This window comes from Leucoraja erinacea, chromosome 2 (genome assembly GCF_028641065.1).
Source record: "Leucoraja erinacea ecotype New England chromosome 2, Leri_hhj_1, whole genome shotgun sequence".
Lineage (NCBI taxonomy): Eukaryota > Metazoa > Chordata > Chondrichthyes > Rajiformes > Rajidae > Leucoraja > Leucoraja erinaceus.
Window position 1 is genome coordinate 60,496,004 of NC_073378.1, and position 26,994 is coordinate 60,522,997.

General features: G+C 42.1%; 1 protein-coding gene across 3 annotated transcripts in view; it reads right to left on the reverse strand.

Annotated features, from left to right (window-relative positions):
- Positions 1-519: 519 nt before the first annotated feature.
- The window catches only part of vwc2 (von Willebrand factor C domain containing 2), a 125,524-nt gene continuing 99,049 nt past the window's right edge, over positions 520-26,994 (reverse strand). For 2 of the 3 annotated variants that reach the window (XM_055657521.1, XM_055657512.1), the window contains exon 4: positions 521-917. In XM_055657521.1, coding sequence (XP_055513496.1) covers positions 766-917 — 152 coding nt within the window. In that variant the 3' untranslated portion in view covers positions 521-765. Of the gene's footprint in view, positions 918-26,994 lie in introns of all 3 variants that reach the window. The other variant, XM_055657530.1, reaches the window with a different exon arrangement.

A 26,994-nucleotide genomic window follows, 5' to 3' on the forward strand; every position in this document is an offset into this window, starting at 1 on the left:
CTCTTTGGCCTGACTGCCAATCGTCACATCTGGAGGAAACCAGGCACCGCTCATCACCTGGTCAATACCATAGTATTGTGAAGCATAGTGGTTGCAGCATCATGCTGTGGGGATGTTTTTCAGCGGCAGGAACTGGGAGACTAGTCAAGACCGAGGGAAAGATGAACGGAGCAAACTACAGAGAGATCCTTGATGAAAACCTGCTCTAGAGCGTTCTGGACCTCAGACTGGGGCAAAGGTTCACCTTCCAACCCTAAGCACACAGCCAAGACAACGCAGGAGTGGCTTTGTGCAAGTCTGTGAATGTCCTTGAGTGGCCCAGCCAGAGCCCGGGCTTGAACCCAATCGAACATCTCTGGAGGGACCTTGAATAGCTGTGCATCGACGCTCCCCATCCAACCTGATAGAGCTTTGAGAGGAAAATGTGGAAAAAGTGAAGGGGTCGGAATACTTTCTGAATGCACTGTATATAAAATTGCTGAGGACAACATCACTGGAAAAGTACTGACATAGTATTCTAAACCCACATTGTTGAAAATTAAAGAGCCAAATTGTGGATGCTTGAAATATACGAGTCACTTTTATTGCTCGAATTTTGTACAAATAATGTAACTAATTAAAGATACGTACGCTATGCAATACAGTATATACAAAAAACAGCATATGTATGGTATGCAATACAATATATACAAAACAGCATTCTTTCAGTCTCATTTCATATTCAACATAACAAACGTCTTTGTCTTTTACAGTACAATCTCTTGTCTAAGTTTCTTGGCAGTCATTCTTGATACAGGTTGCCTCATGGCCAACTCTCCAGGTGCCATCTTCATAGGAACAGTGGCACGTTGTGCATTCATCGATCTTCACCTCTCGTCCTGCTGGGATAATGGAAACTCCTGCAAAACAGTTGGGTCCTGAAACAAAACAACATTGTGGTTATTACATACGTTCTGTGTATATAGGAGTGCTCAATTTAAGGCACATTTAGAAAGTAAATGCCTTTCAAATAAAATCTAAAATACAAATTGACTATCAAGAACTCAGAATAGCCATTGGTGATTAGTTATTTTGTATTCTAAAATGCTGAAATAAATGAACATATTTCCAGTGAGACTTTTAAATGGTCTACCGAGGGAAGAAAACGTGAAAATAAACAAGTATTTATTTACTTGAGTTGATAATTTTAATAATATTCTTAATAATAATAATAATAATAATAATAATAATAATAATAATAATAATAATAATAATAATACCATTCTTCATGTGAAAGAGTCATTTTCAATTGTGGATTTCTCTAATATAAGCATAATATAAAATGGCGAATAAAGCTCTTTTGATACTTACGTATGTGAAATTATACAAATGTAGTGATATTGGAAAAGGTATAATTGTTTTAGGCAATTAAATTGTAAAGATGGATAATTTAGTTTACAAGGAGCCAAAATAAAAATAAAAATAAGATGGCATTGAATTGTGTTGTTTGCAACTGTATTCAGAATTGCATCAATCTTCTAGAGGCACGAGGCTGCAAATAGTGGAATCTTGAACAAAACACAAAGTGCTGGAAGAATTCAATGGGCCAGGCAACATTTGGGGAGGGGGTGGATGGGCATGGTTTTGGGTTGAAGAATGGTCCCCGACCTAAAACATGGCCTGTCCTATCCCTCCCCAGAATTAGACTTTAGAGATGAAGCATGGAAACAGGCCCCTTGTCCCACTGATTCCATGCTGACCAGCAATCACCACATACACTAGCACGATCCTACACACTAAGGACAGTTTACCTTTTACTGAAGCCAATTAACCTACAAAGTAGTTTGTTGGCGTGTGGGTGAAAACCGGTGCACCCGGGGAAAACCCAAGCGGTCACATGGAGAATGTACAACTTTGTACAGACAACACTCATTGTCAGGGTTAAACCCGGGTCTCTGGTACCGTAAGGCAGCGACTCTACTACTCCACTACTGCGCCAGCCAATAGTCAGATACTGGTTGACTCACTCAGTTGCTCCAGCACTTTGTGTTTCGTATCAACCTCTTAAATGTTTTTATTAACTGCTTGCATCCTTGAAAAACACTCTTTAAATCTTATGATTAAAATAAACCTCAATATTTTAGAAAATTGTAAAAATGTACAAATGTACATTCATGGAAAATAGGAAAAAAATCGAAATCTTACTGTTTCAATATTCTTTCTATTGATTTTCTTGCAGTTAACAGTAAAACAAAAACTGCCCTCACATTGTGCTGATGAACTAAAACAAAATGTGAGGCAATTCTTGGTGGTACTTATTAAAAAGAACAAGCTGTTCTACAGAATGCATATCGAGACATGAAATATTTAGTTTTTACAATCATGATAACATATTTTGTAGTTTATTTATATGGATCTTTATCAGTACTATGTTCAAAATATGCTCGCCTAGGAGACGAGCCAGGTGTATTATTCTTGCAGATTTGTACAGAGGAATTAACAATTCGTATTTTCATCAACCTCTCCTTGAAATATAGTCAAGATCAACAGTGTATTAACATTGTATTAACATATGAGTGTATTAACATAGATGGTGGTCCAGAAACAGTTCATGGTAATTTATTAATGTGATCCAAAATCAGTATTTCCCTTGCTAAAATACAAAGCTGCAGAGAGAGTGCTGTAGAATCTTAAACCCACAATATTAAAGTGATTTTAATTATGACAATTGAAAATAAGAATCCTTACAAAACCTTTGGAGTTTGGAAAAGAAATATTGCATGAGATGGTGTATCTCGGGAATTCTCTATCACTGGATAAATTTAAAGAGAAGATAGATCAAATTTTGAAAGACCAAGGAATTGAGGAGTATGTGAGCTGGCACAGAAGATAAGTTAAAGCCAGGAGCAGATCAGCCATATTGAATAGCGGGGCAGACTGAGTGCGGATTTCATACTCCGACTCTTATGTCCTTGTTTGTTCCTAATCAATTATACCGTTAACTTCTTAACAAAGATGTCTGTCTTTTTTTTTGTTTATTCAATTGAAATAGATTTTAAATGTGTCTGTTTGTGACAGTCAGCTCAGTATCCTAGCCTTGCCTTCCACCTAAAGCAACCAGGGAGGCTCTGGAGTTGTGGCCTCTGCGTTACAATAGACAATAGACAGTGGATGCAGGAGTAGGCCATTCGGCCCTTCGAGCCAGTACCGCCATTCAATGTGATCATGGCCGATCATCCCCAATCAGTACCCCGTTCCTGCCCTCTCCCTATATCCCCTGACTCCGCTATCTTTAAGAGCCCTATCTAGCTCTCTCTTGAAAGTATCCAGAAAACTGCCCTCTGAGGCAGAGAATTCCACACTCACAACTCTCTGTGAGAAAAAGTGTTTCCTCGTCTCAGTTCTAAAATGGCTTACCCCTTATTCTTGAAATAATCATAATAAGGGTAACACCATCTGCTGCCTAATTATTCATAGAACATTGGTGCCTGACTCGAGAGTGTGACTCTCCAGAGAAATATAAAGCCCATGTCCCTTGTGTCCTTGCATACTAATTACGCGATCTTGTGGTCGCGTCGAGGCGCGACGGTCCCGTGAAGGTCGTGCGCGACTTCATGCGCCCGCACAGCCGTCTGGAGCATGTGATGTCATTTGAAGATGGACACAAAATGCAGGAGTAACTCAACGGGACCGGCAGCATCTCTGGAGAGAAGCAATGGGTGATGTTTCAGGTCGAGACTCTTCTTCAGTCTGAAAGAAGGGTCTTGACCCGAAACGTCATCCATTTCTTCTCTCCAGAGATGCTGCCGGTCCCGCTGAGTTACTCCTGCATTTTGTGTCTATCTTCAATTTTCGTGGCCCCGCTCTGGGAGTAGGAGTGGGGGCGGATCCGGACCGTAACGGCCGTGAGCCCCAGGCCGAGTTCGGCGATCGCTTGCCTGCTTCTGCTGCTGTTGGAGGTGAGACGTTGCGTCGTGCCAAGGTCTTGGGCCTGTCCTACTTTGGCTGTCAGTTACGCGACAGGCCGGTGGTGAGCGAAGATTTCGTTCGCTACAAAATTTCGGAGCGCAGTGCGATACCGCGCACAACTCCATACCTCTCTGCGCTTCCCAGTGGGACCCGCCCCACGCAGCCACACGATGCCCGTGCGCTTCAACGCGGTGACGAGGTCACGTAATTTGCGTGCCAAGGTCACGTAAGTGGGACAGGGTCTATAGGCTTTCCATGTCTGATTCAGTTAAATGTGGGCATGCAGAGACTGCACCCTGCAGAGACTGCACCCTGCAGAGTGATCTTGTCCTGTGTAATTTCACCAAGTCAGCTTTTTTTTATTTGCATCATAAATTCATCAGAGGGGCTGTGTTTCTTTAGTACAGAAAGACAGTTCCATCTACAAATCCTGACTGCAAATACTGACAGCAGTAAAAAACCTGAAATAGCTGGGCTCTTTTTATTCCTATTCCCTAGGAGAAAGTCCCCATAATTGCCTGCAGTTTAGCACCAATTGTAAGTAATTGGGCCATGGATGGATAGTCTGATAAATGGAATTGTCACTCTGCAGGAATGTGGGATGATTGCTTCCAGATATTGATCTTTAAAAAAAAGTTCTATAGGAAGAAAACAGAACACTTGGTTCTGGAATAAGAACCATTTATTTCCATCACTAAATATTGTTATGACTTCATGTACAAAGTGAAATTATGTGAACAATTTCATGAATGACCAGTGAAAAAAAGTGTTAAAACGTGCTAATCTTGATGCAATTCTTATTTCTAATTTACTCGTTATACTTTCATGAAGGAAACTTATTTTTCTTGAAGTTAAACAATATGAACCGTAGTAGACCGAAGAATATTAACTTTCACATTCAATGCGTTCACATTTATTGGTTACTGACAGATTGGTTAGTGAGTTTCACAAATTGGAATCAATGAGATGCAATTTTGATTATTACTTTTGATTAAGCCTTTTTTGATAGATGATAGTTAAGGATGGATTCTGGGGTAGTTGTGATGGCAACTTTCAATTTTACTTCGGAGTCACGTGAAGAAGGGCCGTCCGACTGCGTGCGCGTCATTACGTCTGAACGCATGCGCACGACGGACTGGCAGGCACTGTGTCCTCCCAGCCGTCGGGATGAGCAGGTAAGGAAAGTTGAACTACTTACCTGCGTTCTTTCGGGCTTGAAACTTTTTTGTAGTTTCAGAGCCCAGATGTCGAGGAGACGGCCCGCGGGGATGTCGGCTGCCGAAGACCGCAGCATTCCAAGTAGCGGGCGACGGTCTTGTTCCCGACATTAGCGCCGACAGCAGAATCGGCAGGAGACTTTGTGCGGGAGGAGGAGCTCCATGGTTGTCCTGCGGGACGTAATACCACCCGCAAGTCTAACAAACCCGTTGACTCAGATGAGTCCGGGGAAGAGGGATACCCTCCCTCAACGGAGAGCGTCTGAGGACGACTTCTCCCACATGGAGCAACTTATGGAGAAGTTGCTCCAACAATGATCTGCTCCGAAGGAGGGAGCAGTATCAGCACGGCCTACAGCAGTGCCGGTGCCGGGAGCCTCGCACATGGGGCAGCCCAATGTCTTCCCCATTGGAGGGGGAACTACATATGGAAGAAACCACTCTGAATCTGAGTACAAAGAACAGGGGGGGAAACCTTCCCAGGGACAATCAGAAGAAAGGAAGTAAGTAAGTAAGTTTTACTTATATTGCACTGTTCGGGTCAACTCGCATTGACACCAAAGTGCTTTACATAAAAGGAATAATAAGCTTCCATACAAACAACAGAAAATAAGTACTTCTGCAATCATCCAGGTTCCACTGGGTGCTTCCCTGGATGGAGATCTAGCTAATTGACAGCCCGGGTATTATGGAGAACCCGCAGGCAGCAGCACCTGTTTTCAGGGCTGCACAAATGTCTCCTGCTCTGAGGAGAGGAGCATTCATGGCCCGTTTCAGTCTGGCCCAAAGCTAGAACCTCATTTAGGTCCACTGGAAGGGCCATGTCAGCACAGGTATCCTCAGGGGCCTGCGGCAGCACCTGTTCTCAGGGCTGCCTACAAATCTCACTCTCAGTGGAGGGGAGTGTGAGTGATCAGTAGGTAACTGATCTCGAATTTAAAGTATGAACATACTGAAGCACATGCATATGGAATCAAGAGCCAGCAGTTGGCAGAATATGCGCACGCTACAATGCCGGCAAGGGAGCGCTATCAGCCGCAGAATCCTCTCTTCAGGTAAGACCAGAAGAAGGAAGCAAAAGCTGTCGGACCAATCAAGGTACCAACGACAAGCAAAACTTCATCAGTAGGCGATAACACACCACACCTCCATAGGGGGTAAGCGGTTCACTGAATCCGGTGGTAGCTTGAAAGCTGGGCACGGAAATATGATCAGTCGTCTTTCAAAGCAGACTCAGAATTATGGCCAGAATTGTCCTACAAGGCAGGCTCAGTATGATGAGGTTTTCAGACCAGACCCAAGCAGAGGTCAGAAGAAACATGGAATCCACACTCCTTAACAGTCCTACTCCCAGTCAAGGAGAGAAAAGGACCTGCATCAGGGGCTTTTGGGCTTACCACAAGACCACTGGTAGTCATGGAGGTAGGTGGGTCTAGGTTTACTGAAACAAGGGATTGTGGACCAGTTACATGTTGGTAATTTACTCTTCTGTTTTTGTTCAAAATCACAATAACATGAATTTTCAGAACTGGTTTTAAAAAACAGATAATAACATGTGATTATTTTTACTGCACAACATACATAGGTTCCAAGCAGATTTGGAACTTGGACTGGAGTGATCTTCGAGGCAGGCCCAGTATTTTGGGCAGCATTGCCATTCAGGACAGGTGATAGATGGAGGATGTCACTTCATCCAGGTTTAACTCATATGTGCAGTACAGACTTACAGAACAGCAATTTTTGTTACGGTCTAACAACTGTTTTATAGGAGCTTCCTAGAAAATGGTCACATGGCATGCATTGACCTCAAAGATGCATACTATTCGGTGTCTATTCACTAAGAACAGGACATATTTGAAGTTTAACTGGATGGCATGGATCTGCCAAATGGGTTGACATCAGCTCCTAGATTATTGACTAAACTACGGAAACCAATTCTGGGTCTACAAAGGTCTCAGAGCCACATAGTAATGGCATATTTGGACAATTTCATTTTGGAGTCACCAAGAATTGGCAGAAGCATCAGTCAAAGCAAACCAAAACCCCGTTTGATAGAATTGATAGAATAGAACCTCATCCATCCAGTTAAATCAAAATTGACGCCTACAAGGGTAATTGATTACCTAGAATTTACTATCAAAAACAGTAAATATGTTGGTGACTTTGCCTACGGGCAAACGGCTATATTAATCAAGCCTGCTATGACCTGATAGTCAAATACTAGCCATCTATCAGGCAAACAGTGAGTGTAATTGGCAAATAGTAGCTGCATTTCCAGCAGTACGTACGGGTCTTTGCATTACCAGAATTTACAGCGAGCAAAGGAACGAACACTCAGATTCCATGCAGGCCAAATTGGCAAAACTATGGATTGCCAGCAGAGGCCATTGTTGAATAACTATGGTGGATAACGAACGTGAGAAAGCTCAAGGTAAATTTTGCTTGAAAGTCATCGAGGGTTCTTCAGACCTATGCAAGCGGCTAAGGATGGGGAGCCACAAACACAGTCTAGAGCTGTGGGGGCAGATGGAAGGAGCAGGAGTCTGTAATTCCTCAACACATGGAATGAATTACCCAGAATTGTTGGGGGCACAATTTGGACTCAAGGTTTCTGTAGCAATATGCAACCGGTGCTTGTTCAAATTCAGATTGATAACACCACTGCGGTGGCACATATCCATTAACAAGGGTGGTGTAAAATCTGTATCTTACGACAGATTGTCGAACCTCATTTGGCACTGGTGTATCAAGAGGAATATTTGGGAAATCTACGAGGTAGATATAACACGGTGACAGATGCTGGATCACAAATGTTTAATAACAACACAGTATGGATGTTGAATCAGGCAGTATTTAACTAAATAACTACACGATTTGGCATACCAGATATTGATCTGTTTGCATCTAGACTAAACCATCAGTTACCCAGATATGTGTCCTGCAAGCAGGATCCAGGAACAAAGGCAGTGGATGCTTTCTCCTTCAATTGGGGAGGATTGTTTATGTATACTTTCCGCAAATTTGTCTCACAAACCGATGCTTGACCAAAATCAAGCAAGACTAATCCACAGGCATATTGGTAGTGCCAGATTGGCCTACTCAAGCCTGGTTCCCAAAATTTTTGGGAACTATAGTCCAGCCAGTTATGGCTATGCCCAAGAGCAGGGACCTCCTCGTGAACCCAGTTACAAGGAGTAATCATCCACTACACGAACGTATTAACTTGTTGATCTGCAGATTCTGAGGAGGCCATTTCAAGGCATAGGACTGTCCGAACAAATACAACACAGTTCGGATAACAGATGTCTTGGATTTCATATCAACTCTGTACCATAACTATAAACAAAGTTATAGTGTAATCTATAGTGCCAGAGGCGCACTCTCCTCCTATCTGATGCTGGAAGCAGGGCACGGGTCGATAGGAACGCACCCCTTTACAACAAAATTCATGAAGGGAATTTACAGTTTAATACCACTAAGGCCAAGGTACATGGACACATGGGATGTGAGCGTGGTCCTAACCCTACATTGACAGTGAGGACAGCCTATAACTAACCCTGAAGGTGGTATGCTGACAAAGAGTCCAGACACTGCAAAAGCTACGGTTGTACCACATGACCACCAATATGAACAACAGAACATTCGTAATCAGGAACCTGATAAAACATAGCAGGCCAGGAATGCCAGGGATGGAGATCCAGTTCTTGGCATATCCAGAGGACCTACGGTTGTGTGTGTGGTAACATACTAACACCACTATCTGAGAGTTACGGATAACCTCAGAGGTTCAGAACAATCAGTCCTCATCAGCCATAAATAAAAATAAATAAAAATAAATAAATTAATTAATTAATTAAAAACCACACCAGAAGGTGTCAACTCAAACCATCTCCAGATGGTCAAAGGGGGTAATGGCAGTAACAGAGTGAACATTTAAATGGTTAAACCTCACTCCACCAGGGCTGCATCTACGCCGGCAGCAAGAGCTATGGACGTGCCTCTTGACGACATCCTAGTAGCTGCAGGATGGATGAATGAAATAACGGTCCACCGGTTTTATAACAAACCTATAACCGGACTGGGGGTGTTTGCACATACCATTTTAGGTTCTGTCCCTTAGTTTACCCCCAAGGATGGGAGGGGTAACTAGTTTTTTTTTAATTTTCTTTCATTTAAAGCATCAGTGTCTTTACTTAACTACGTAATGTCTGAATGCTTTAATGATTACATGCTTCCATGGTCAATCCATTCAGTGTGTAATGCCAGGATTCGTAACCGGCGTAAAATCACAGAGCTTTGAAATCTTCACGTAGTCACTCACGTGACTCCGAAGTAAAATAGTAAGATTAAAAAAGAACTTACCAGTTTGAAGTTTGATCTTGATTTTATGAGGAGTTACGATGAGCGATTACGTGCCCACCGCTCCCACCCTCATATTATCAAGGTCACATGGAAGTTCTAGTTTTTTCACAATCTTACTATTCCCAGGTCTTCTTTGTTATCTGTGATTTAACACCGCTGCTTTGAAGATTGACGCGCACGCAGACGGACGGCCCTTCTTCCGTAATCGCTCATCGTAACTCCTCATAAAATCAAGATCAAACTTCAAACTGGTAAGTTCTCATTTAATCTTACTATTAATTTTCAATTTCCCGAGAAAAGGATACTCATTTACATTATCTCACTCTCATTATCTCATTATCTGTTAGCATGGAGGCTAGAGAGGCTGAATGTTTGGCATTTTGATGGGATGTAATGAAGACAACACAGTTCATGAATAGGACAATCATGGAGCTGAAAAGTTAGAGAATTGTTTTTAAAGTGTAGACAGAAAGCTGAGGGAATGGTTAAGAAAAGGCCAGACTTGTGACTGACAAAAGATAGACCCAAAATGCAGGAGAAACTCAGTGGGTCAGGCAGTATCTCTGGAGAAAAGGAATAGATGACGTTTTGGGTCGGAACCATTCTTCAGGGAATTACCAAACCTATATAATGCTTCATTTTATTGTGTGAAAGAAATAATTTGCAAGAGTAATCCTAATTCTTCAGCCATTCACTGGGGTGGGAGATTGCAACCTTCACGTGGTCCGCCCTGTGCACAATCAAATCAACGAAGAAGAAGAAGAAGAAGAAGAAGAAGAAGAAGAAGAAGAAGAAGAAGAAGAAGAAGAAGAAGTCATTCACTTTGTAGATTAATCAATCTATATGATTAGCGACGAAGACTCTAAGTGCTGGAGTAACTCGATGGTTCAGGCGGCATCTCTGGCAGACATCACCCATTCATGTTCGCCAGAGATGCTGCCCGACCCACTGAGTTACTCCAGCACTTTGTATCTTTTCTCATAACCAACACCTGTTGTTCTTTGTTTCTATATATTTATCATAACTGCTGGTGTATTCAGTAGATTCATATGGACTTATAAGCTTGCATTACTTCTCGATATTTTTGTAAATGTGAACAAATATGATTTTGCAATCTGCAAATGTATTTTCAAAACATGATACAATGCTCTTGAAATATTTAAATTCTACTTCAATGAGCAGCACGTTTGGATTACAATGTTATTTGCAGCAACATGAACTGAACCATTTAATTATCGTAACTCAAAAAAACAGATACAGTCACATCTCAAATGCTTGGTTTGATGAAGACAGCTTGTTGCTTTAAATCTGGCTATAAAATCAGAATTGTTACTTGTTAAAACATCAGCGTTTTTTCATTTACGAACAAAGCAACTTCAATTTGCTTTACCAGATGGAACAAATGTGTACTGAGGTCACTGACATTCTTATTCCCTTGATATATTCACTGTTGTACAATAAAAATGCGAATATACAGAAATTAGTTGTCACTCACAGCCAAATTTTATTGCATGTTCCAATGTGATTGAAATAATGGTGTCAAACTTTAATCACAATGATTATAAAACCAACAAATACTGTTACAGTTCTGGTTTTAATACATAGATTCCTGTAGAACTTGTTTTACTTTTGAAGCACACAACAATGATAAAAAGCATTTGAAAAGGTGTCGTTCACATTGTTTGATGGGAAAACTGAAGAAGTGTAATCTTAAAAAAAAATGTCACAGCACTGATCAAATATAAATACAGAATATAAAGCAAGCAGGAAAGAACTCAAGGAGGAAATTAGAAGGCCCAAATGGGGGCTGCAAAAATATAATTGGTAAATTGGATTTTAAAAAATCCCAAGGATTGTGATACATTTATTAAAAAATAAGAGGGTAGCTCGAAATAGTGTAGGGCCACTCAAGGATAATGGGGAGTATTGGTGCTTGGTGTCATAGGATATATGCAAGTGGTTGAATTAGTAATTTGCTTCTGTATTCACCAAGGAGAAGGGCATGTAGGATAGTGTGATCGGTGTAGGGTATACCAATATGCTAAGGGCATTTTACATCAGGAAGGAGGTCTGTTGGGTTTCTTTAGAAGCATAAAGGTGGATAAATCGACAGGGCTTGATGGAATCTATCCCAGATTATAGTGAGAGACAAGAGAGGAGATTGCAGAGGCCTTGACAGAAATCTTTGTATCCTCTCTGGCCTCAGGCGAAGTTCCAGGGGACTAGAGTCAGGAAAATATGTTCCTTTTTTTTAACAGGGAAGTAGAGATAATCCAGGAAATTATAGGCCAGTGAGCATCATTTCACTGGTAGGAAACCTGGTAGGATTCTTAGGGATAGGATTTACCCCCGTTTGAAAGATAATGGGCTAATAGTTAGCAATGGCAGGTCAATGGGGCAGGTCATGTCTTACAAACATAATTTTTTTTTTTAGGATATGACAAAAGTATTTGATTAGGGTAGGGCAGTGAATGATGTTCACATGGATTTTAGTAAGGCATTTGACAAAGTTCCTCAGTAGGCCGATCCAGAATATTAAGATGCATGGGATGTATATAACGATAGCTTCAGATTCAGATTCAGATTCAATTTTAATTGTCATTGTCAGTGTACAGTACAGAGACAACGAAATGCATTTAGCATCTCCCTTGAAGAGCGACATAGCAAACAATTTGAATAAAAATAAATAATAAGTGACCTGGGGGGGGGGGGGGGGGGGGTGATTGGCCGTCACCGAGGTACGTTGTTTAGTAGAGTGACAGCCGCCGGAAAGAAGCTGTTCCTCGACCTGCTGGTTCGGCAACGGAGAGACCTGTAGCGCCTCCCGGATGGTAGGAGGGTAAACAGTCCATGGTTGGGGTGAGAGCAGTCCTTGGTGATGCTGAGCGCCCTCCGCAGACAGCGCTTGCTTTGGACAGACTCAATGGAGGGGAGCGTGGAACCGGTGATGCGTTGGGCAATTTTCACCACCCTCTGCAATGCCTTCCAGTCGGAGACAGAGCAGTTGCCTCCCCATACTGTGATGCAGTTGGTAAGGATGCTCTCGATGGTGCAGCGGTAGAAGTTACCACCAGGATCTGAGGAGACAGATGGCTCTTCTTCTGTCTCCTCAGGAAGAAGAGACGCTGATGAGCCTTCTTGATCAGAGTAGAGGTATTGTGGGTCCAAGAGAGGTCATCGGAGATGTTGACTCCCAGGAACCTGAAGCTAGAAACATGTTCCTCCTCCGTCCCGTTAATGTGGATGGGGGGGTTCGTGCCGCCTCTGGACTTCCTGAAGTCTACAATGAGCTCCTTGGTCTTCTTGGAGTTAAGGGCCAGGTTGTTGTCAGCGCACCATGCTGCTAAGTGCTGGACCTCCTCCCTGTAGGCCAGCTCATGTTGTTGCTGATGAGGCCAATCACCGTTGTATCATCTGCATACTTGATGATGGTGTTAGTACCATGTACAGGTGTGCAGTCATAGGTGAAGAGGGAGTAGAGGAGGGGGCTCAGCACACAACCCTGAGGAACGCCGGTGTTCAGGGTGAGGGTTGAAGAGGTGTGCTTGTCTAACCTCACAGACTGGGGTCTGTTGGTTAGAAATTCCAGTATCCAGTTGCAGAGGGAGGGGTCGATGCCCAGATTACCGAGTTTGGTGATCAGTTTTGATGGAATAATGGTGTTGAATGCTGAGCTGTAATCGATGAACAGCATTCTTACATAAGTGTCTCTGTTGTCAAGGTGGGAGAGGGCGGAGTGAAGTGCCGTTGAGATGGCATCCTCCGTACTCCTGTTCTTGCGGTAGGCAAACTGATAGGGATCCAGTGTGGGGGGTAGGCAGCTTTTGAGGTGTGCCAGGACCAGCCTCTCGAAGCACTTGGTGATGATGGGGGTAAGTGCAACTGGGCGGAAGTCGTTGAGGCTTGCCGCAGTGGAGTGATTTTGCGTTTGGCACGATGGAGGTTTTTAAGGCAAGTGGGGACAATTGCTTGGGCAAGTGACAGGTTGAAGATGGCAGTCCAGACGTCTGTCAGCTGCGCAGCACAGGCCCTGAGCACGCGCCCGGGGATGCCGTCAGGGCCAGCAGCCTTACGTGCATTAGTCCTACTCAGTGCCACGTACACGTCGTAGGGGGTGAGTGTGAGGGGTTGGTGATCGGCAGGTAGCACAGCCTTGATGGCTGTCTCTAGATTGTCCCTGTCGAAGCGGCCATAGAAGTGGTTAAGCTCCTCAAGGAAGGAGGCGTCGCTGGATGTGGGGGTGATGTTGGAGGGTCTGTAGTCCGTGATGGCCTGGATGCCTTGCCACATGCGTCGGGGGTCGGAGTTGTTGTTGAAGTGCTCCTCAATCCTGAGCTTATGGCAGTGCTTGGCCTTCCTGATGCCCCTCTTCAGGTTAGCCCTGGATGAACTGTAGGCTCGAGCATCGCCTGACCTGAAAGCGGTGTCCCGTGCTTTCAGCAGTTGTCTGACCTCGCTGTTCATCCATGGCTTACCCATCGAAGACAGAGGATAGTGGTGGAAAGGTGATATTGTGGCGGGCTTTGGTCTCCAACCGTCGTTTATCGAACTTGAGCACCCGCGTGGACCTGGCGGGATCTGGGCTGATCAATCAACGCTGACCTGGGTGGTCAGCTGGGGGGGGTGCAACGGATGACGGAGCTAGTCTTCACTTCACAGTCAATACATTGACACACACACCATGCCCTTTTGTACTAATTGTACTATTATTTTTATACTGTCCCTGACTTCCCTCATCAGCCACGGTCGCCCCTTACACCCCTTGGAATCTTTCTTCCTCTTTGGAATGAAATTAGTGATTTCTCAAAGTTCTGGTCAAAGGAATATATTTGCATTGAATCATTAATCTGACACAATTTCACAAATAGATTGCAGCACAATTTAAAATTTTAAGCATCATTTTGTTTGATATTTGTTTAGTTTAATTGAATAAATGATTAAAAGGAAATCAATACAGATATTTACAAATGTGTACATTGTCAACTATTGAATGTAATCACCTTCAATTTCTGGGGTTTCTGAACATCAACAGGAACTTTGGAGGAAGGTTATTGGTAACCTGAGAAATTGTCTGAAGTCAGACACAACCTAAGGATGGTTCCATGAAAATCAAGTTATTTAAGGGACACATGCCCCTGTCCCACTTAGGAAACCTGAACGGAAACCTCTGGAGACTTTGCGCCCCACCCAAGGTTTCCGTGCGGTTCCCAGAGGTTCCCGGAGGTTTTTGTCAGTCTCCCTACCTGCTTCCACTACCTGCAAACTCCGGCAACCACCTGCAACCTCCGGGAACCGCAGGGAAACCTTGGGTGGGGCGCAAAGTCTCCAGAGGTTTCCGTTCAGGTTTCCTACGTGGGACAGGGGCATTACAGTAAACAGCTCTTTGTTGGCTCTCTACAGTTGGGAGGAAATCTATGCAGTCTTTTAAACTGCACCCAGGTCAAAATAAGAAGTAACTTTCTGAATGAATCGTAGTAGTACATGACTTGGAAAACAATGGCAGGACTCTCAAATGTCAGTTCTGGCAAAGCAAGAAAGTTAGTCAATAAGTGAAGGACATGCAATACAAGATTTGGGCAGGTGTCTGACGAATGCTAAGTAAATTTAGGAGCAATGTAAAACCCAGTGTTGGTATCAATTTCCAAACTGCTCAGTTACTATTTCAAATTGAGAACAAAATGGATTCTGTGTTAAATCCATTGCCAATCAATAGTCTGACAAGATTAATGATATCTCTGTTCGGCCAAGTGATACACTAATCTAAATGATGTCCATTTCAAATTAGTTAAATGAGTTCAATGATCCCGTAAACTTCTGAACTATCACTCTGTGCAGGTTGCTCATCTGCTTTGTTTGCCAGCTTGTCAAAGGTTAGCTTTATTTTGGCCATTTTCTTGGTATCACTGAGACATTTTGACTTGCAGTCCAACATCACATCTTCTGCTTCATTTATGATTGGACTTCCAATCTTCTGCCAGCCAACGGTTTCAAAAGCTGCTTCCTACCACTTCTTTCTGATCATCACAAGATCCAGTCTTTCAGTAACCGTGGGCTTCTGGGATATACAGTATTACAGCTGTCAGCATTACAGGTGGAAGCTTAAAAAGCTCAGGAGTTTCTTGGGTTCATTAACTCAAGGGAAGGGGGGGATGTGGTAAAACAAACGCCATTAAACTTAATGAAATAGATCCTCAGATTAGAATCAAGGAACTGCTGATGCTGGTTTACAAAAAAAGACACAACGTCCTGGAGTAACTCAGCAGATCAGGCAACATCTCTGGAGAACATGGATAGGTGACGTTTTCGGTTGGGACCCTTCTTCAGATTGTGATAGAGGTAGAGCTGCTGCCGCACTGCGACCCAAAACATCACCTCTCCATATTCTCCAGAGATGCTGCCTGACAAGCAGAGTTACTCCAATATTCTGTGCCTTTTGAAATAAATATTAGCTCAATGATTTCATGTTCATACTTAAACTGGCCAATATGAAATCTTACTTTATATGATGCTTAACTCTTGAGTTCTTGAATATCTCTTGAACATTCTAATCTAACTACATGGCACTGAACTTAGTCCTAACATTAACATAGCAAAACATGGTCAAATCAAAATATTAATGTCTTATTAACCATGCATTTTATTGAGCAACGGCTGAAAACGGCAGAACTTAGTTCAATCAGATTTCTTTATCTGTCAGATATTTGCTTGATGAGCTGCATTTGGCTGAATTGCCCCCGAATTGCCCTTCCTATCTACATTTACACTGATGTCTTTAACTTCCCAACTGTTAGGACACATCCACGAATAGAGTCATCGAGGTAAATAACTGTTCTGTTTGTATATGTGATTGCTGAGAATTCATCTTAAGAAAAAAACACAAAATAGTTTTTCTATTATTTCCAGCAGCAAATTTTGGTAGTGATGATATCACATGATGTTTCTGAGAGTGCTACTATTAAAAATATAGATAATGAAACTGCTCCTCAGGAATGAAAATCAGTCTTTTGCTTGGCAGAAGGTGGGCGGGCTGTACACAAAAGCAGCTTTGAAAACAATTACATGGTAGTTTACATCTAAGCAATGCTTAGGATAAAAACATCACAGGAGCAAAAGATCCCTGGACCTGCCTTTTTAAGATCATGCAATTAATCCTCCCCAGTTATCAAATGTTTAATGTCACTGCTAAAATTTGTTTATCAAATAGATGAGATGCAATTATTAAGAGGTCTGATTCTTTTTTCTGTGGGTGTACGATTTCTGTTACAATATTTGTAAAATCGCTTCAAAAGGGATTGCTGAAATGATGGACAGAAAATACTTGGAATACTCACTGGTTTCTGTGGATAGAAAACATGGTTAAATCTTCAGGTTTAGTTTAGAGATATAGCATGGAAACTGGCCCTCTGAGTATGCGCCAACCATCAATCTGTTTACATTAGTTCCATATTATCCCACTTTCCCATCCACTCCCTACACACTGGGGTAATTTCCACAGAGGTCGATTAACCAACAAACCCACATGTGATGTGGAGGGAAACCGGAACATCAGGAGGAAATCCACGCAGTCGCAGAGGGAATGCGCAAACGCCTCACAAACAACACCCAAGGTCAGGATTGAACCTGGGTCTCTGGCTCTGTGAGGCAGTAGCTCGCCAAGCTAAATTCACATGCATATCTCTGAGTCTAATATCCAGAAGGCCCGTTGCTAATCCAGTAGCTTTGATGCAGAGTTACAACTGTGTATAAAGATTTGGATAAATGGCAAAGGTGATGGGTTCACATGGATTTTTGAGGGAGTGCAGAGCCAGAATGGTTCCATGTTGCATGATGAATTGTTTTGGAAGTGAAGTACTAGAGCAACTATAACAAGGCCAGCGGAGGTTATACACGCATCACGAGATGGGGGAATGTGCCACAATGAGTAATAGTCATAAAGTGATACAGTGTGGAAACAGGCCCTTCAGCCCAACTTGCCCACACCGGCCAACATGCCCCAGCTACACCAGTCAAGTGCTCACACACCCTGATCTAATGTGGTCATTAAACTACACGCAGTGCTGATCTCAGAAGTAAATCACACATTAGCTCTCCTCTGCAGCATGTTCCAGTCACATCACCCTGTTTGCTGGCTGGCTCCTTATGGAAAATGGTGCTCAGAAAACCTTAAACTCACGATATGGCAAGTGGTGGGGTGCCACCAAATTGCAGCATAATCTTAAATAAAAACAGCAAATGCTGGAGGCATTTTGCAGGTCAGGCAGCATCTGTAAAAACCAATTATCGTTTCAGCGATCCAAAAGAAAGGAAGCTATTTTTAGTTGCTTCATTGCATCCATTTGACATTTGCTAGAACGGAATGATCATTTGACCCTTTGAAAGATCCTTTGAAAGATCTTTTTGTTTGCCCATTCCTCCTCCACCTTCTGAAGGTGGAGGATAATGGGTAGACAAAAGGATCTTTGAAAGGATAAGACTTAGATGGTGTCTCTGTGGTCCATTTGCCGTTGTGCAGGTAAGCTTGGAACATGCCTTTAAATCGTGCAGTTTAAACCAAATCATGCATGCACTCTTTGCACATAAAACACCAAAAAGTAAGATGTTAATTTGTTGATTGCATTAAAGAGAATCTGCCAAATGCACTGGAGGATATTTTCCTCGTCCTGCCGGCACATTGGGGAGTTCAAATCTATCCAGTATCTTTGATCAATACTGTCACTGCCTTTCATCGTTCCCCTCTCTTTTTTCTTTGTATACTGCATCGAATGAATATTAAGTGCCACAGAAGTCGAATATCACATAGAAAAAGAATGAAAAAGGGAGAGAAATAACCATAAGGTGATGGGATTAAAAGGGACCAGGAAAAGCACAAGATCAGAATGTAGCAGATATTAAGTTGAGCCAGCCAGAGAATCTGTAACAAATTACTAACGGTGAGGAAGGGAAAAAATGTACCAAATATAAGCAATCATCACCATGGGATAATTTAATTAGTATTCACTTAATTTAGTTAAATTATTAGTATATTCTAGAATGAAACTAATCAAATTGCTGCTTCTCTTCATTTGTCAGCAAATAACATCGGAGATTTAATTTTGAACTCTTCTAACGTTATTAATTAACTCCTTACCAGAAGAAAGTAAATTATCTAAGGCATTATATTACAATTTACCAGATGATGGATTGTGCTGCTCTATTTGGAAATGTTTTACCTTGAGTAAACTTGAAAAGTAACATTACTAAAGCAGATGTAAATTTTCTAAAATGCAACATAATATATAATTTTAGTCTTTAGAAAATACATTGTATATTTCTTACATGAGATACAAAAATCTGCTGCAGTTGGCTGCAGTTGGCTCACAACATACTGTTGCTCATTTCTCTTAGGTATTGTTGAAATCCTTGGACAAAGGTCCATTTCATTCCAAAACTATACAAAATTACATTAATTAGTAAACGCTGATTTACACAGTGAACAAAGGAATTCCTTATTTCATATTTCAAAGACTGATTGCCTGCCTGAAATGTTGGCATTAGTCAGCTGGGCAAATCATGTTGGTGGGGAGGGTATTTTACTCCTGGGAGTTTTTAATCACCATTCTAACCAATTATTTACTTTTTAAATGCTCATTTGATTGCTTTGCATAGATATAGTGTGTTTTAAGAATTATCCATTTTGTCTTTTTTGGAGCAGTTGCTCATACACTTAATTACTATAAGCATATTGTTTCAAGGGAGTGTGATAAATCGCTCTAAAAATGTCACTCCCCTATTTAATCTCAGCCTGCAGTTCAACTTGTAATGAGAATAATTAGACACTTTGAATTATTCCATAAATACGAGAATTATCTAGATATAGTCAATAGTCAATAGTGGTAACATTTGATCATCATTTATTTTTTTAATCGTCACTTGATATGTTAATTTGTTAACATATTAATAGAAATGATAAAAGGAATTAAAATCACACCAGGATATCCCTTGCCTTTTTTTGTATTATCTGCTGAATATTAGGTTTGTTAGAGTAATGCATAAATATACATTTTAATTCTAATGTTGTGAATCAGCCAGGTCGGGAGCTTAGTTTGACCAAAACCATGTTTTACATCTGTGTTGTAAATTGTATAACATGTTGACTTTCTATTAGTCGATCTGCTTGTATCATAGTGATATATATTCAAAGCATTCACCTTTCAAATTTTTTTAGTTTTTTGTAACTTTGATTCATCAACTGAACTAAACTAGGGATGAGTCATGCAATAAATTTGTGAATCTGGCAAACACTGTACTCTGATAGTTTGTAGGGAGTATTATTATGATTCTCAGAAAGCATTCATTTTACTTCAGGTTTTGCAATAAAAGCACGGAGGACCTTGTTTAGCTGCTTATCTACCAAATCATTGATGAAGGCTTGGGATGATATAAAGCTTTTTCTGAAATGATGCAATATTTGATTAAATCATCTGAGGGGTGGAATTGTGTAATGCAGGAAAACTAGTATTGGAAGTTTAATGCATCGTTAACTTCTGCCAGTTTGACCTGGTCAAACATGAGTTTACATGTTTGCTCCCATATCATCTTTATTATTGTGTAGTCTAACTAATGCCAACAGCAGCGAATAACACCATCAGTGTTAACTAATGCTGTAATAAAGTATGCTTTAATCAATATCTTTACTTTACATCCTACCCGTACATATATAAGCCTAACCAAAACACAATGGGAAATTATGATTTTTATGCAATACAACTAGTTCAAGTTACATCTGTCCCTGACATTGATTGCTAAATTAATGTTCCCACTACACCCTGGATCAAATGTCAAATTATATAATTACAAAATTTATACCGAGCTCACAATCTTCACTTTTTGGTTGTATTCAACTTGACCAATAATTGATCCAGACATTTTAAAGGTTGCCTTTAAGTGCATTAGGATAAACACACTGGATCATTTTAAACACAAGTGGAAGATACGTGGACATGTGCAGGTTCAAAAGCAAATAGAAGCAGATAATTCCCCACTTTATAGATAATTGCCCTATATACACCTGCACACAATGTACAACAGACATCCACATAAGCATAATTGGAAGCTGGGTAGAATCTTTGAAGTCTCAGAACAAGAGCTTAGATAGTTAGGCCCCTGTCCCACTTACGTGTCCTTGGCACGCTAATTATGCGACCTCGTCGTCACGTTGAGGCTGACGGTCCTGCGAGAGTCGCGCGTGACTTCATGCATCCGCACAGCCGTCTGGAGCGCGTGACGTGATTTGAAGATGGACAAAATGCTGGAATAACTCAGCGGGCCCAGCAGCATCTGTGGAGAGAAGCAATGGGTGATGTTATGGGTCGAGACTCTTCTTCAGTCTGAAAGAAGGGTCTTGACCCGAAACGTCATCCATTCCTTCTCTCCAGAGATGTTGCCGGTCCCGCTGAGTTACTCCTGCATTTTGTGTCTATCTTCAATTTTCGTGGCCCTGTTCTGGGAGTAGAAGTGGGGGCGGATCCGGATCCGCAACGGCCGTGAGCCCCAGGCCGAGTTCGCCAATCGTTTGCCTGCTTTTGCTGCTGTTGGAGGTGAGACGTTGCGTCGTGCCAGGGTCTTGGGCCTGTCCCACTTTGGCCGTCAGTTACGCGACAGGCAAGTGATGCGCGAAGATTTAGTTCGGGACAAAATCCCTGAACTCCGCGCAATACTGCGCACAACTCCATACCCCTCCGCGCTTCTCAGTGGGATTGGCCCCGCGCGGCCACACGATGCCCGTGCGCCTCAACACGACGACGAGGTAATGTGATTTGCGTGCAAAGGACACATAAGTGGGACAGGGCCTTTCGTTTAGTTTATGATTATTCGTTGCGTGCTGACCAGTCAGTGGAAAGACAAACATGATTACAATCGGGCCATACACAGTGTACAGATACATGAAAAAGGAAATAGCATTTAGAGCAAGATAAAGTTCAGTAAAGTCCAATTAAAGATAGTCAGAGGGTCTCTGGTGAGGTAGATAGTAGCTGAGGACCACTCCCTAGTTGTTGATAGAATTGAAAACAGCTGGGAAGAGACTGTCCCTGAATCTGGAAGTATGCATTTTCAAACTTCTGTTCATCTGATGGGAGAGGGGAGAGGAGTTTGTGACTGGGTATAGACTGGTGCCCTTGCCAAGGCAGCAAGAAGTGTAGATGGAAAGATTGCCACAAAATTATTATTTTCTTGATCCATACCATTTAAATCTCATGTAGAAAGTTGCAGCTGACCCTGGGGTAAAGACGCATAACTGCACAATTGTGAATACTCTCTCCACTGCAGTTTCACTCTTCTCTATGCTGCTGAATATGGGAAGTGTGTACAATGATTTTGCTCATGCTAGAATTTGTCATAATTCAAACCATTTTTTTAGGGGAAATCTGTGCTAATAGTGCTGCATACTTGATTCTAACCAATTCTACGATCATATTTTAGGGGGCAATGCAGTTTGGTGCTGCCACTACATTTGATGATGCTTTAACCCACCAAAAGAGTGTAATCCAATTTCTAGCCGATGGTCTATTACTCAGAGCAGCGCAGCAAAGAGTGTAGAGAGTACATCTAATGAATGGTTCACAAAATGCAGCAAAATTTCATGATAAAACTTGCACGTTTTCGTCAGCAAAATACTTTGAGTGGTGGAATAATAATTACAAATTCTCTGAGTAAAATCAAACCCAGCAGGTTGGTATCAAAATATGACATAAACAGGTAATGACTTAATCATCTCCATTCTGGTCATAAATAGTGCTGTTGCTACATTCAGGTGTCATATCCAGGCAATGAAGTTCATTTAGTTCAGACAGGTAGCCACAAGTGATTGACCGTTGTGCAGAGAGGTAGCATAATGTAATTTCTAGTACATAGTATCAGCAAGACTATCTTACAGAGAACAAATTGTGTCTATAACTTCCACTATATATGATAAATTATACAAGGTAGTTTATGGAATTTATAAAATAGGTTGAGAGATCTAAAATGAGTCAAGAGCTCAGTTGTAGTATTACAATTATTTGGTGCATTAAGGCTAATAATCCATGCTAGCTTTCTCCATGGGCAGAAGCTTAATAAAATTCAGGTGCAATACAAATTTTAATATGAACCTTCAACAATATCTGTGCTGAGACAAATGCCATAAATATAAGTGCAGCTTTTAGAGCTACTTTTAGTCCAATCTTTACACACATGTGTCAAACCTCACAGTACGAAAGGGCAGATTCATCTTTCATGTTCCTTACTTTGTTAATTATTAAGTGTAATTTTCTCAGCATAAGCTAATATTCAAATGTGCATCTCACATAGGTGAATATGCATAAACACATTTATGGTAAAATAATGTTACAAACTGAAAACCTGTCTATTTTTTCTTTTATTTTCCAAGCTGCAAGATACTTGTGTCCAATTAATGATACTGGCAATGTGACCTTTATCTTATTTTGCTATTGCGTTTTGCTGCTGTTCCATGGACAAAGCATGAATTTTAATAAAGAGAACTATAATTAATATATGACACCACTGCCAGAGTATAAAATGTGTGTTAGTCATAAGGGATATTGGAAAATAAACCATAAACTTTCATTCTCAGATTGGATTTCTGTGATTTATTTTTGCAAATTCAACTAACATTTATGTTTTCAAAAGTTAAATACCATTATCAAAGATAGACATAAAATGCTGGAGTAACTCAGCGGGTCAGGGAGCATCTTTGGAGAAAAGGAATAGATATAGAATTTGGGAGGACAGTTTGCAGTTGTATAAGATGTTGGTGAGGTCACATTTAGAGTATTGTGTTCAGTTCCGGTAGGCGGCGCGACTCTGGTCAGCAGCGGCCTCTGCAGCCTGTCCGCGTTTTTATTATTTTTTGTCTATGTTTATATGTAGTTTTTGTTATTTTTTGTTGGGGTGTGTGTGTGGGAGGGAGGGGGAAACTTTTAAATCTCTCCCTGCACTGACGACCCGACCTTTTCTTGTCGGGTCTCAGTTGTCGTTGGGGCCGCAACGAGGAGCGGCCTCCAACAGAAGAAGACCGGGGACTCTGGTGCCGACTCACCTCACCGTCGCGGAGCTGGCCGAGCCCAGAGCGGGTGGAGCGGTCTGGAGCGCTGCTGCTGCTGATGCGGAGGCTGCTACTGCGGATCTGCGGACGGCGGCATCGGGAGCCCGCGGGTCCCTGGAGGGAGACCGCTTGTCAGGGCTCTCGCAACGGCGACTTCTCCCGCCCGAGTTGCGGGGTCGAAGAGCTCCTTGAGCGGGGCCTACATCACTGCCCCGCGCGGCTTGGAATGGCCGCGGGACTCTGCGAGCGCACGCCGGGGGCTCTAACACCAAGACCCGGTGTGCGACCTCGCACCACCCGGCGTGGCTTTAATGGCCGCGGGACAATCGCCATCGCCAGCCGGGGGCTTTGACTTTGACTCTGACATCGGGGGGGGGGGGGGGGTGGAGAGTGCAGTGGAGAGATAAGTTTTTTTTTGGCCTTCCATGTGATGGATGTTTATGTAAAATGTAAATTATGTTGTGTCTGGGGTCTATTTGTGTGTAATGTATGGCTGCAGAAACGGCATTTTGTTTGGACCTCCAGGGGTCCAAATGACAATTAAATTGACTATTGACTATTGATTGACTATTGAGTTCTGGGCACTGTGTTGTAGGAAAGATGATGTCAAGCAGGAAAGGATGCTGAGATGATTTACGAGGATGTTGCCAGGATTAGAGGGTTTGAGCTATAGGCAGAGGTTGAGTAGGCTTGGACTCGATTCCTTGGAGCACAGGAGGATGAGGGGTGATCTTATTGAGGTGTATAAAATCATGCGAGGAATAGATCAGGTAGACGCACAAAGTCTCTTGCATAGAGTAGGTGAATCGAGGACCAGAGGACATAGGTTTAACGTGAAGGGGAAAATATTTAATTGGAATCGGAGGAGTAACTTTTTCACACAAAGGTTGGTGGTTGTATGGAACAAGCTGCCAGAGGAGGTAGTTGAAGCAGGGATTGCCCCAACATTTAAGAAGCAGTTAGACAGGCACATGGATAGGACAGGTTTGGAGGGATATGGACCAAATGCTGGCACTAGTGTAGCTAGGATATTTTGGCCGGTGTGGGGAAATTGGGCCAAAGGGCCTGTGTCCACACTGTATCACTCTATGACTCTATGATTCTAGGTGACCTCAGTTGTGAAATTCACCATTAATATTAATGCATTCTAATGCCCTTGCAGACAGTAAGTAAAATATCTATTGTCAGCCAGTGACAATATTTACAAGGTGCTGTAGCTCCACAAATTGGTTGAGTCATTGAGAGTTAAACTGTTAGGCCCCCAATACATGGGTGGTGATGAGCAACCTGTGCCATGCCTGCTCAGTAACACTGAGACAAAATATCACCTTCATGCAACCTGTTCATTTACAGCCAGTGGTGTCCGTTTTCAGCCAATGCCTACTGGATGAAACTGTTGTGGCGAAAATTGAATTTGGATGAATTTGTTGTGGCCAAAAATGGCCAGCTAAACAACTTTAGTTTAGTTTAGATACAGCACGGAAACAGGCCCTTCGGCCCACTGGGTCCGCGCCGACCAGCGATCCCTGCACATTAACACTATTCTACACCCACTTGGGACAAGCTTAACATTTACCAGCACAGAAACAAGCCCTTTGGCCCACCGGGTTCGTGCCAACCAGCGATTCCTGCACATTAACACTATCCGACATCCACTAGGGACAATTTTTACATTTACCAAGCCAATTAACCTACAAACCTGTACATCTTTGGAGTGTGGGTGGAAACCGAAGATCTCAAAGAAAACCCACGCAGTTCATGGGGAGAATGTACAAATTCCGCACAGACAGCACCCATAGTCGGGAATGAACCCGTGCGCGCGACGCTGCATTCGCTGTAGTGCAGCAACTTCACCACGGCCACCATGACTTGAACTCCATAAAAGGTAATCTGTACTTCTGAAAGGAGAACATGCTTTGTGAGTAAAGGAGTGGATAGCAGGCATTCTTCAAGTGACCAATTGAAGTGCAAAATACATCCTTCTCTTTTATTGGACAGGTTGGAGCAAAATTACAGAGAGGAAGTTATCTGAGGGAAGAGGTTGGTTACTGAGTCGTAGGCTGGCAGCAGGGCCTGATAATACTAAAAGTGACATTATCCTAATTTTCTAATGCTGCCTTTCATTTTGCACCTTGGCATATTTTGACTAACAAATTTTTATTTTTTCTGTTTTAGTTTTAGTTTAGTTTATTGTCACATGTACCAAGGAATGGTGAAAGGCATTTTCTCGCGTGTTAACCAGTCAGCGGAAATACTATACATGATTACATTCGAGCCATCCACTGTGTACAAATTTACAAGCTAGATCTGCTGCATTCACCTCTTGATATGTTAGATAAGGAATCTGTACATGGTGAGAGATAGTGAGAAAGTTTTAAGATTTATAAGTTCCAAAATGGATTCAGCTGTAGAATTAGAAGCAATAAAGAAATGCCTTCACCTTTCTCCTATTACACTAGCAAAGCTAACAAAGATGTTGCGCTATTCTTCCATAACACTAGTGAGACTAACAGCACAACTTCATGAATGTTGTCCTTTATGATATAAACATCAGAAGAATGCTCAGACAATGGTTCTTTCCGTCTACTCTACTGATTGCAACGTACAAACAATAGATCAACAAGGTCAAAAAATCAAATGCTTGATCTGCAGAAAAATAGCTTCTGTAGCATAACCTTACATGGGCTAATCTTTCCTCTCTTTGAACAACCTGTCAATCTTAACAAGCAATAGGCTGTACAATGCTCTGAGATAAAGTATTGCTGAATCACTGATTATCAGGGTATAAATATATCTGATTGAACATTACCCCTTTGTGTGGGGATAGAGCGAACCTATAGTCTGTATATTACATACTGTAAGAGTTTGCTGCCACACCCGCCTGGCGAAATAAAGATATTACTACTTGATTACTAATTTTATTGCGTTTTTGTCTGTTTGAAGTTAAACGAATTATAACATTGGCGTAGTTGGCAGGATCTTGCTGGAAACTATCTCTGAAGACTGAGTAAGAGGCTACAGTTTGGCTGGAATCACGAAGAGAGTAGAAAGTGCACTATCAGACCCCTTGAGTCGGAACTCCTAAGAGTGCCCGGGAACGCTGTGGTCCTTTATCTGAAGTGATCTGGTTCCTTGGCAAGGTCCTTCAGAACAAGCAATGCAAGGTAAAACAAATTTTGGGATTGTTGACTCAGACTAGGTTGGCTGTCTGAGGTATTAAGCTTATATTATGCCAAGTAATGGGATAGGCTCTGGATAAGAGCAATGTGGGATCTTCGGTCCATGTGGGAGTTTCAGTACAGCATATGTGTTATTTGGATCCATATGTGTTATTTGGATCCAGAAAAATGTAAAGATTACATAATGAATAGATTTAGAAAATAAAAT